Here is a 13276-nt window from a genome sequence, read left to right as displayed (position 1 = left end):
TACAATTAGGCATTATTAATGATTTTACTAAAATAATATTATAATATCAATTTAATTATACACCATTAATATACATAATAATGTTTTTTTTTTAAATATATATTATTAAGGTATGTTTAGTTAAAAGAAATAATTCGTTATTTAATTATACCGGATAATGAGTAATGGCGTTCCATAATATATTTTCACTAAACAATGCATATAATATTTCAATATTCCTCTTAAAACAAAATAAATATAAATATCTAACTAATAAGTGTTATATATATATACAAGTATATTTAAAAAAATTGAATTATAAACAATGTAGGTATTTATATATTATGGTTATAAATGAGGAACAATATAATATAATAGAATGAAACTTCCGTATAACAAAGTCGCAAGAGGAACAAAAAAAATTCGTAGTGTAGAGGAATTTTTAAATAAAATTAGGTACATAATTTTGTTTATGATTACATATTTCATATTCTATATAGTACGAGAATTTAAAAAAAAAATTTAAAAATGAACATTAATACAATATCATATTATAAATCTTATTATCTTATTATATATTTATCATATTAAATTCTGAACGAGGTGAGGAATATAATATTGATTTTACAATCATGTATTTTTTTTTTTTTTTTTGTTTCTGTCATCACGTTTTGGAGTAGAAATAATGTTTTGATTTTTAACTTCTGCCCCTCTTTGAAAAGGAAAACTCATCTAGCTGGTACTTAGGGGGTCAAAAGTAAAAAATGTCCAGTAGTTTTCAAAAGTGTCAGGAAAAACCCTAAAAAAGTAACGAAAAAACAGGAATTTTTACGCGAAATCAGTTTTTGACAAAATCGATTTTTTTATTTTGCTCTAACTCAAAAACAAATCATTGTAAATACTTAAAATGTTCACCAAATATTTATATTAGCGTTATCTATTTACGATTAAATTTTCAAAATATTTTGATCTTTTAAGCAACTTATAGAAAATTGACATTTTCGACTTTTCTAAGCTTTTGTTTTTGAAATAAATATAAAAAAAAATTGGCTATCCAAAAAATCTTTAAAATGTTATATAAGATTTATTATAAGTTGTACTTATCGTAGTAGAAAAAAAACAAAAATAGTTAGTCACAATTTTTGTTTATAAGCATTTTATGTTCAAATGTTTACGAAATATATTAAAATTGCGAAAATTTGCAAGGAATTTTGAAGTTGAAAATTCACAACATTTTTGTGATTTATATATAAGGTTAAAAAACTCAATACAAGGTTATCCATAAGTTTTCCTTCAAGTAACTATATAAAAAAAAATTCCAGCGTCAATATAGAATAAAATTTATGAGCGTATAAAATTGAATGTTTTACGAAATCGCGCCAAATAACGATATATTACAATTTAATTATTGGTAATAATATAATATATCCTACTAATCATCATTGACTGGCAAATCATCTCCGTTCAGAATTGTTTTTCGTGTACAATAATACATGTCATTGCATTCAAATTTAACACATTCATTATAGTGACCAGTGACCTATACTCTCCATCTCTACTTATACAGCAGAGCGATACCCACTTGGCCACTTGCCCGCCTTTTTTTAGGAATATTACGGCTTATTATCTATTTAGTTTATTATTGGGAAATAATTAGTAAGTTATGTTTATTTATTATTTTTTATAAATTGTACTTTTAGATTTTGTTTACAAAAACGGGTTTGTTATCAAATAGTTTATTCGTTATGTAAAAACATCAGATTCTTTATAAACAGATTAATTTACGCATGATTAACAATAAAAGTCGTGATTCTCGAAAATAATTCGTTAAACAGAAATTTTTTTTAAATTATTGAAGCTATAGTTATATGGAAGTTTTATTGTATAAGGCGTAGTTAATAATTATTGTTAAGCTATTAAAAATATAAATTACACATTACCAAAAATACATATGAATACTAATACATAACTATACGCCTTTATAATACTGTGTTGTGAATTACTAAAATACTTCTAAAGTGATTTATGTACATTTATTTACTAATGACCATTTCGTTGAAACGAAATAACAATATATTATAAAAAATAAAACCGAGGAATTCGTTGTGCTGTCTAATATATGTAGAGTGGTTCTCGTTATTGAAAAGTCAATGTAAAAGATGAGTTAAATCTGTATTCAATAATAAATAATTTCATACAAAATACGAATCTCAGTGGAGACAGTCTGTTAGCATAATATTTTGTTTCTAAGCTTAACGATATTTTGCTATACATACATTTATAGTAACTCTCATAAGAAAAAACTATGAGGAAGTATTTTTGATATTTTTTGATTGGGATATTAAAAACATAAGAGGAACTTTGTATTTAAGTTTCAAGTTTTTTAGCTACGTGAATTGAAAATAAATTTAAAAAAGTTGAAAATTAAAAATGTCTATGAATAGCAAAAAAAAAATAAAGACAAAATGTGTTTTAACATTTCGGCATTTCGCTTTGTCTTTTAAACGCTAATATTGTGAATGTTTGGTGCAAATTTCAAGTTTTTTTTGCAGTTATACATTTTTAATATAGATAAAACAAATGCGATTTATTCGAAAATTGGTTTAGCAAAAAAATGTCTGTGTTCTTTTAATTGTTTTTCTCCATTATATTAAACAATCGAAACATTTTTACTGCTCAAAAATGTGGTGAAAAACAAACACAAAAACTACTCGTTGTAAAATTAATTCATTCATTGATCCGCTCAGAATATAGGTACATGTAAGTATATAGTAAATAGTAATTACTTTGCAAAATATGTAAGACATATACCTATAGTTGTTTAAGTATAATTATATCAGTATGAACTATAGATATACGTATAATATTTGTATCCATTATCTAAATATGCCGATACAAATTGCTACTTCAATAGAATGATTAACTTTTTTCATATTATTTTACTGAGACTTGAGATAATTGTAAGTACCTGATATATTTTATTTAATTAAATAATAATAATAAAAAAAAAATAGAGAAAATAAACATCGTGGAGTTTTTTTCGGAACATAAATAATCAATTTACTAAACACGAAAAAATATACTGAAAGACGGTAGTACCGAGTATTCCCTAATGCCTCTTAAAATATTACCGCGGTACTGAATTACAAATTACAGTAGTACACATTAATCTAGTTCACGAATCTTTACTGTAAAATAAAAACTGAGAATTCTCATCAATATTTTGACACAGTTATATTTCTATTTTATTATCCATTTAGGCTATGGACGTAATAGCTGTTGGAGGTTATATAAGTGGTTTGATCGTTTAAAATTCAAACGTGTTTTCTCTAAATGTACACCTACTACATACTAGTACATAACATAAGTATGAAGTACATAAGTAAGTATTTTCATTATAATTCGTATCAGATTTGTAGCTATTATATTGTTTAATTTCAGTTATTTATTAGCCATATACCTATAAATAGGTATAAGGTATAATACAATATATAGTGTGTTCAACGTTAAAGGTAATACAAAATATTTCAAACGCATGATATTGAATTTAATTTATGGTTTTTTTTACTGTATAGACACTTACATCTGTTTTTGAAAAATTTTAATTTTTAATAAAATTATCCACGTACGTATGCTCAACAAAACATACATTTATTTTTTACATATAATTTTAACTTCCCTTTTTGAGTTCAAATTGGAATTACTTTAAATTTTTAAGCAACTTTTGTTTATAAAGTTTTTTTTCGATCTTAAACATTGATGGTGAGGTAAATTTTTGATTTATACATGTTGTATTTATCAATCTTTTAATAAAAATTTTTAACATAAGATTCTACGTACGTTCTATGTTTCGTGTGATTTCTATTGTTTTTTTAAGCTCAGGCGTGGTTAGGTCGTATGTGTCATAAACAAAGCACATTTACATTATTTTCACCAAATTATCAACTCAAATCTCTAGTGCGTAATACAATTTTGGTTAATAACCTAAACAAATCTACACACATTTATACAATTAATTTCACACTCTTATTTTATTTTTCATTAAATACATTTTTATGTTATAATGAAACAACTAAATTATTAATAATAAAACATGATTTTAAATTTTTACCAAAAATATCTTTACTCTTGTCGATTTTTATTTAACCAGGCCTAAAATTTTAAATGTACTTTAAAATACTTAATGGATTTGAATATTTATTTATTTATTCTAAATTTACTCATATTTTTATAGCAAAAATATATTAAAATATATTTTTAAATGTGTTAGTAAAAAAGCAGATATGTTGTTGATTTTTGGCGAATTAATTAATTAGACATTCTCGTGATACAATAAAAGAGTATGCTGATCGGTACCCAGATCGATATCATCTACTTCATAATTTTTTTTGCAAATTGATATGAAATGATATATCATTATTAAACGAATTGTTATAAAAATAATTCAATATAATATGAGATCTTATAATTTTAATATTAATTTAAAATAATGTAATATATAATAAGATGGAATAAAACATGTTTATATTATAGTAGATAATACTTAGACTAGAATAAATGTACATCCTAATGTTTCCAAATATTCTTATGAATTTATTATATTATGATAACTAATATACGGTACTAAGCAGCAATATAATTTTAGATAAATTTGTGCGTTATTGATACATAACAGTGAGTGCGGTATCGAACAGTTTGATTTTGAAAAAACTGTGTGGAATTGAAGAATAAAAGTGTGTGGATTTGAACGACAAACTTTTTTGAAAAATGTGTGGTTATGACGACCTTTGAAAATTACAATTCTCTGAAAGAACTGGTGGTAGTGATCAGAGATCACAAGTACGCAAAACCAATGGTCCATGATGATGACGATTTAATGATATTTATATTATAATATCGTACATTAATTTAAATTCTCGTTCTTCCATACGACATTTGGAAAAAGAATTTAATTTGTCTGTTGGGAAAAGTGCACTCAATTAAAAGGTAGATAAGTGAGTACCAATAGTACCACTCTGCTGTACATTAGGTGTCGAGTGGGTCACTAATCATTATTATAATTTATAAGTGTGTTAAATTTGAATTCAATGATTTATCGTTGTATACGGAAAACGATTTTGAACGGAAACGGTCCTATATCACCAAGTTATATGTTTTTTTCTGATAAAGCTGTTGATAGTCAAAACATTTAAACTTGAAGTACTTATAAAAATTAGGTAATTTAGCATTACCGTAGAATTTTTTTTTCATAATAAGTTGAAAAACTAATAAATTTTCTTATATTACATCTTTAAATCTTAAGGCATAAAAACAAACATTTTTATGAATATCTTAATACAAAATAAAATAATTTACTAATTTTCACGATTTTTATAAATTTTGTCAAAATTCAAAATTTAAACTTTGAACACTTATAAAAAAGTATTGTGGCTATAGATTTTTGATATTTATTTAACTGAGAAATTAGTAATTGCTGATTTAATTTCATTAAATTTACAATAATTTCTACCTACTACCTAGTAAATAATTTTTAATCAACTTATATGAAAAAAAAAAACTAAATAAAAATATTAAATATTTAGATAATATGAACATTTCGTGAAAATTTCAAGTTTTTACGGATATTCGTTTTTGAGTTTGGTAGGTACATAAAAAAAATATTGATTTTGTTGAAAATTAAATTTACGTAAAAATTCCCGTTTTTATTAAATTGTTCTTCTATTTTCCCAATTTGAAAACCACCTCTATTTTTAAAAATCAAAGCATTTTATTTATAACACATCGTGTTTACTATTTCGTGATACCTTTGTCATTGAAAATACTTTATATTTTATATATGTATATTATACTTATTAGTTATAGACTATAGTTATAGATTTATAGGTATATATTGTACTTATATATTATACTAATATACTATGCACCTACGCGCATAAGCGGAAATTAGGTGGAATAGTGGGCTGAGCATTATAATGTGTTCTGATGTTCATTACACATATAGCCTCATAGGACGTATTACTGTATTAGAGCCACTAGCAATTATTTAGCTGTTAAAATAATTTAATTATGACCAATTTAATATCTGTTCAAACAAAAAAAGACAATTATATAACATAATAAGTAAGTACCTACCTATAATATATGTATTTCAGTACAATATACCGATTGGCATTAAAAAAAGTATCAAGTATAATTATATCTAAAACAATAATTTATAGTATATTTACTATTTAGGTGCTTTATAATTTTGTGGGACAGAGAGGCTAAGACCTGTACTTTAAACTTCTGGGGGGCTTAGCCCCCTAAGGCTCCCCGGATTCCCGTCTATGCCTATACGCGTATAGTGCGTATAGTATTGCAAATTGTGTTGTATCACTTGTTTACTACCTACTTGATTATGTAGGTATAAATTTTACCTACCCACCTACATATCAGGGGTGGATCCAGACCAAGATAACAGAGGGGGGGAAATTTTTAAAGGGCACACATTAATTTTTATAAAGTATTTATTTAGGTACATACATATGTTACTTTCCACAGTCTCGTACAGAACAAAAAAAAAATATTTTTTATAGTTATAGTAATAAAAAAATATATCACTATAATTTTGTTACCCTTGAAGTATAATTATGTCAAAAACTAAAATCAGGGACTTCAAACATTTTTTTGAGAGAGAACGGGGGGGTGGGGCGATCACATCCCCCCCTGAATCCGCCACTGCTACATATGATAATATTCTAACAAACGAAATCTTTAAGAAATCATTTTATTTAATACAAGTTAATAATAATATTGCGATATTAAAGTTAACCTGCAAAGATAAAAATAATATGAAAAAGAAAAAAACTTTAAAAACATATTTTATTTATTTATTTAGAGAAATAACTTATTATCTATAACTGACTATAAGATAAGATTTGTTGGAAATACTTAATAGGTACCTACCAACAATATAAGTTTAAAAGTATAATCTCTTGAAAAAATGTCAAGTCTTCAAATCAAAAATCACTATATGTAGTAGGTATGTATCTACTCAAATAATTGAAAATATTTCAAAATAAATAGGTATACCTTATATATAAATTATGACTATGACAGACTGACTATCTATGACCTGTATTTAATAATACACATAGTATCAAGCTAACAAAAATATAATTGCGATTTTTTGTTTTGTATTATATAATATAATTATCCTACTATAATAGTTAGTAGGCACTAAAGTGAAACCTCTATTTAGGGAACAGCCATGGGAAATCAAGAAATTTCCACTATAAAACCTCTACATAGTGGACATTTGCAAGGAATAAAAAAATGCCAACTCATTATAGGAAGGCGCTATTAGATTAAAATTACTAAGTACACTAAAAATAATTGATTTTATAAACATACATATTAAAAATTGTATTATTTATTACATAAATTTATTTATTAAAATTTATAAAAAATTGTACCTACTGTGATATATTAACTGTTAATTGTTATTATTAATATGATTCAAATCTAACTCTAAAAATGCTCCATCCGATATCTTCTTTTCATTTTTCTACCATGCTCGACGTAATATTTTTTTTCAAATTAAACGCATCTTGTAAAATGTCATTCACCTGCATTTTTTGTTAAACGAAATATTTTTTAGATCAATTAAGTATAAACAATTAAAATGAAATGTTTTAGTTTAGGTACCTACCAATCTACCGGTGATTTTCTAATGCAAAACTGTTCAACTAACATTCGTACACTAAGATTTTCCTATTTATTATTTACTTATAAAAGATAAATAATAAATATAATATTTTTATTACTTAAGTATTTTTGATGTGCACACGTGTTTTGTATCCATTTATGAGAGGTAATATCTTTAATTTTAGTACCAGTTTTTAGTGTTCATGTCCACCATAAAAATATTATAATAATCCCTATTTATACTAATATACATAGCCAGATAGCCTACATTTTTGCAAAGGAATTTAAATGTGTCCACTTTAGGGAAGTGTCCATTAATAGAGGTCTCACCATATTATGATATGTATTACTTACTTGTATGGCTGTAGAAGAATATACTTATAATTATTAATTGTTGCTCGTTTGTAAACATAATTGTAAAATGCCAAAAAGAAAAAAATGTTCGTTCCACCGTGATGAATATAAAACGCAATTACAGTTTTAATTACACAACTATTCGAAAACTAACTAGGCAGGACAGGTATTTACATAATATATAGAAGGTATTCATTATTATCTGATACGTATTGTTGTTTAAAATTAAATAACAATATTTAATTGAAGAGTACAATATAATATAATGTTCAAATATCCAAACAACGTGCTCTGACCCGTATTGTATGTCTTATATTAAGTACTTACTACTTAATGTCGACCATGAATTCGTCACATCCCCGTTTTCGTGTGTAATTAAAGGACAGAAGTTAACGGGTCTGCAAAAGGTCCGCACGCGAGACTCAAAACTTTACGAAATATCAAAGGAATAAATACCCAGGTCAAGATGCATCAGTGGACAATTATTTAGCTTGACTTTATTTACAAAGATAAATGACTAGGTATGAATGGTATGATGGTTACATAGGTACTAATTTCTTCTACTTTCGTGAATGTTTTATTTCGTTTCAATCGCCATGTCTAAATGACTCATAGTAAGTTTAAACGCATTTAATTTAAACTGTGAGGGTAATAACATGGATATAACTTGTGTCATTATATAGGTACAATTAGGTTTAGGTATATGCCATAGTTACTAGATAAGTAAGTGTCTGATTTAGTTGCAACAAATGGTTCTGCATTATAACCAAGACACGTCTTCCTGTTTTTAATTTACATAACAAGCAATTTTCATTTTCATTTTTTCTAAAAGTTCTAATCCATTTTGATCTTAAATAATATTAATATATTACATAAACAATTATTAATAAGCATCTTTATTTAATTATTATTGGACATTGGTATTCAGTTTAGTAAATAAATACCGTTTCAATGGTATAAGTATTTGCTGCATGTTGGCCATACATTTACTGACAGAGTTTTTGTCTCCCACAACATAGGTATCTACACCAGATTTCAGAATAAAAAGTGCTAAAAAGTACTCTAGACAAATCAATATGTTTCTCAGTTTATTATGCTTTGGAGTTTAGACGCAACTCTTAACTTTTTCATATCACATTGAGTTCATTTATTAATGATAGCTATCTTATGAACTTAAAATATAAAATGTTGACATATCAGTATGGTTTTACAGTTGAAAGTACACTAATACTGAAAAATAATTTGTACTGTAATTTAAAATAATTATGATTTATTTTCAGTACATTTCAACAGTAGTTAAAATATAATACAATAATAATTCACACGGAGATACAAAAAATAAAATTGTAAATTCGTTTTGAAAACTTTGTATCCTTACAAAATAATTGGTAATATCATTTTGTTGCGATATAGTTAATTAATTTAAAATGACTTATAACTAAAAAATAATAATTGCCATTTACATAAAATAAATAAAATAAGTTTCTGTAAGCTTAAATATTAAACAATTTAGTCAATATTACACATTTCATCAAAATCACAGTTTTGAATTTCGGTTGAAAATAGTTGTTTAAATTTGTCATAAGAACAAAGGCCATCCTCGCAACCATTAAGATGAACAACTCTTTCTTGGTGTAATGTTAATATCTTAGTTTCATTATTATTACACCTGCAAATAACAAGAATACAATTGCATATTATACATAATATTATGTCCACCAATCATAAATCCCAAAAATTAATAAATCCAGTACTTGTATAAAACAAATGCAATATTTGAACCAAAAGGATCAATTTTTGAAGTTCTCCACTGCCGATTCTCCATTTCAATATAGTTGTCATGTTTTAATTTATGGTCATCTTTATAAAGACCTAACAAACCAAGCATTTTTAAAATTGTTCCTGAATGGGTAAAATAGAAAATACCATTTTTGCTAGTTAAATGTTGATCACTATAAGGATAAATTAAATAAATTAGATTAAAAATATTTAAATAACTATTAGTCATAATTGCTTACTCAAAATAATTAATTGCATCTTTTAATAAGACACATGCTTGTTTGTATGATAACTCGTAAGCATAACCATCTATCAAATAGTGCTTCAAATCTTCACTATATTCAAAAACCTACAAATTATAACTTTTATTAAATGGATGATTTTTTTAACTGAAAAAATACAATATTTATTAAAAAGTATTAGCTGTTTATAGTTTTAAGTTTTGTGTATCATAGATGTTTTTAAAAAGCTAGCTAATACTTGTCTTTACTTGATGAGTACTTACTATTAAAATAATCATCTTGTAAGTATTCAAATAGTATTTAATAATAATTATATATTTAAAATGAATTACCATTAAATCAGATTTATTAAAAATTGAACACCATGGTGAAACTTTATTTTTCTCCCAAGCTGTTTCAAAAGCACAGTATGTATACATATTCTTGGCATCATCTTAAATAAATAATTATATTTATTTTATTTCTATAAAAAACAAAACTAACTAGTATAAATACTAACTAAATGTTAATGTGTAATCAAGTCCAAGTCTCGAAGATAAACTTTTTAAAGTGTTGTTAGTTAATTGACTTTCTATAAACTGCTGGTATTCGACTGATGCTGTAGAGGATTTTTTAACGTTCTTTCTCCATTTTTGGCAAACTTTATAAAACTAAAAATAGTTACGACATAATTTTAAAGTGATTATTTATATAATAAATATTTATCAGCACAAGTTATATAGTAATGTATTAAATCATATTAACTATGATGTCAATAAAAATAACTTGTTAAAATATGTAGCAAGATGTGTAGTCATAACTAAAAATATACTTAAATAAGAATTTTGTCAGGTATATAGTAATCTGTATGACTGTATGTTTTAAAATATAAAGACAAAAATAATAAATAATTTAATTTGAAAATAAATCTGAAAGAAAGATTAAACCGTACTAGTTTAAATGTCTTCAAGTAAAATACTTACTAGATATTAGATAGTATATTATATAATGTTTTAAGTTTATTATTTAATATTAATGTAGTAAATAAATAACTTACTCTTAATAATGGATCTTTAGCTAATGGTTTTTCAAATAATACTTTCTTAACCTCATTGCGTCCAAACAACCCCGTTGCAAATTGTTCAGCACTTACTTTAGTCCTTTGAGTATCAGTAAATCTAAACTATAAAAAAAATATTTTAATAAAAAGTTACAAAATAAATAATAGTTGGATAATAGAGATACTTTACTAAAAAGTTAGTATTTTCATATGGTTGATTCAATAAATTGGGGAATCTAAGTTGCATACGTTCGGCAATTGCAAAAAGTTCATCCTCTCCTTCTTTGGTTAATCGCTTTTGATCATCTATTTCTTTATGGGAAGTCCATGACTTTATTTCATCTTCATTGCATAGTTTGCCTGAATTTAATCAAAATTCAATTTTACTTACATTTAAACTAAATTGCATGATCATTATTAATTAAGTCAAGTAATTTTCTATAAAGACTATGCATAGGTTCACAGTACAAAATAATATTCTAATTTTTAAATTTGAAAATAATATTTTTAGTTACTCACATTGTTATGTAAGGCAAAAATCAAGATTAATTCATAAAGTATTTAAACATTATTATGTTTGGTACATTACACTGAATTGTAAATGACAAATTAAAAACACACTATTTATACAACAAAAATAAAATACTTATTAATTTATGATGCAGTAATGGCCAAGTTTTTAAATTTTAATATCGATCAATAAAAATAAAATGATTTAATCAAAATTAATTATTATTTTTTATTTTTTAAATTAGTGCTTACATTTGTAAACATATTAACATACATTTAATAAATAAATTAAAATGTAAAAATAAAAAAATTGAATAAAAGAAATGATATATTAATATATTTTGCATTGAATCTTTCTTATTAACATCTAACATAGAAAATTTAAAATAAATCCATTCTACACAAGTAAAAAAAAAAAATTAATTTAATATATATACATTTAAAAAAACCTATGAAATTCTACAAAAAATATTCTTAGATTTCAATACACTATAATATTATAAATTACAGATTTACAGAGTAAAATGGATTCTTCTTAATCTAAAATACAATTTGCTGTTATACATTAGTAAGATGGAATCAGCACATGTTGACACAACTTTAAAAAAATATATTTATAGAAAATTAATTCTATATTGGTACTAAATATATTTTAAGTTTAATTATATTATACAATGTGTATACCTACACTCAATCAAATTGTTTACGATGTCTTTATGAATTTCAGGTAATCTGTTTTTGACAAACTGATCTAATTCCTTACCAGGTGTCCTTGTACCGTGCCTTTGAACTAGCCAAATTTTCCATGCTATACAACCTTGAGTAAAATTAAATTAATCAAATCAAAAGGCTCACATAAAACTTACGTTAAACATACAATATTCATATATTATAATTTATAATTATATTTATAATTGAAGAAGCAAAATACCTACTTACCTTCAAAGTTGTACGGTTCTGTATTATGGTTGGCCACAAATCTGTATGGGGTTTTTGATGACAAATGATCAAAATAATTACTGTACAAACCATTACACTGGTTTTCACTTTGTATATGGCCAATCAAACTGCACAATGCTGTTATGGCTAAAACTAACATGGTGTGAACAATATCCACAGGTGTCTAGCCTTAGAAGTAAGTAGGTAACCGACAAAAAATAATCGTAAGACCAATGATATATTATAAAAAATCTAATTTAAGTAATAATTCACCTAAATACACTCATTAAAGCACTCTACATACCGACTAAATGACAAATGTAAGACTTAATATTCCACAGCACACAATCATACCTTTCGCAACAGTCAAATGAGTAAGTTACAGCACAAGACAGTGTAACATATTTTAACACATTATTACTGCTATAATTATATAGACATTAGTTTTACTACACAGTTCCTTCTTACCACCTACGTAACTCACATACTGCATAATTTATTTAGAATTGTAGATAATATTATTTTATGTAAATAATAATAAATATTTGCTTATTGATGATAAGTGATAACACAACGGCTTTTTGACATTGAGTAATGTTATGTACAGTTTAAATATATGTGTATTCACCTTGATCTTACGCACAGACTATGAAATCTATTCAGCTCAAAATCATATTACATCACGTTTTATCCATTTTATGATTTGAGTATAATATTAAGGTTTGTGGGTTTCAACGTTTCATTCTTA

At 24.8% G+C, this 13276-nt stretch overlaps 1 protein-coding gene across 1 annotated transcript; it reads right to left on the bottom strand.

The window, feature by feature from the left end:
• Window positions 1–9272: 9272 nt before the first annotated feature.
• Window positions 9273–13077, bottom strand: LOC132919161 (multiple inositol polyphosphate phosphatase 1-like). The gene is made up of 10 exons (XM_060980516.1): window positions 12833–13077; window positions 12529–12717; window positions 12278–12406; window positions 11270–11439; window positions 11077–11202; window positions 10540–10690; window positions 10373–10473; window positions 10038–10147; window positions 9774–9971; window positions 9273–9688 (listed from the first exon to the last, which is right to left on the bottom strand). The coding sequence occupies exons 2-10, from the start codon at window positions 12686–12688 to the stop codon at window positions 9529–9531; spliced, it is 1305 nt and encodes a 434-aa protein (XP_060836499.1). The 5' UTR covers window positions 12689–12717; window positions 12833–13077; the 3' UTR covers window positions 9273–9528.
• Window positions 13078–13276: the final 199 nt, after the last annotated feature.

This window comes from Rhopalosiphum padi, chromosome 2 (genome assembly GCF_020882245.1).
Source record: "Rhopalosiphum padi isolate XX-2018 chromosome 2, ASM2088224v1, whole genome shotgun sequence".
Taxonomy (NCBI): Eukaryota; Metazoa; Arthropoda; class Insecta; order Hemiptera; family Aphididae; genus Rhopalosiphum; species Rhopalosiphum padi.
The sequence above is the reverse complement of the archived record's forward strand: the minus strand, read 5'-3'. Positions and strand labels throughout refer to the sequence as shown.

Bases quoted from the DNA above. Each gene is read 5' to 3' on its own strand.
- LOC132919161 (XM_060980516.1), bottom strand. From the start codon at position 12,688: ATGTTAGTTTTAGCCATAACAGCATTGTGCAGTTTGATTGGCCATATA. The intron at 11,440-12,277 runs GTAGGTATACAC...GATTAAATTCAG, and splicing joins CGTAAACAATTTGATTGAGT to GCAAACTATGCAATGAAGAT. The intron at 9,689-9,773 runs GTACTGGATTTA...TGTTATTTGCAG, and splicing joins ATTGCATTTGTTTTATACAA to GTGTAATAATAATGAAACTA.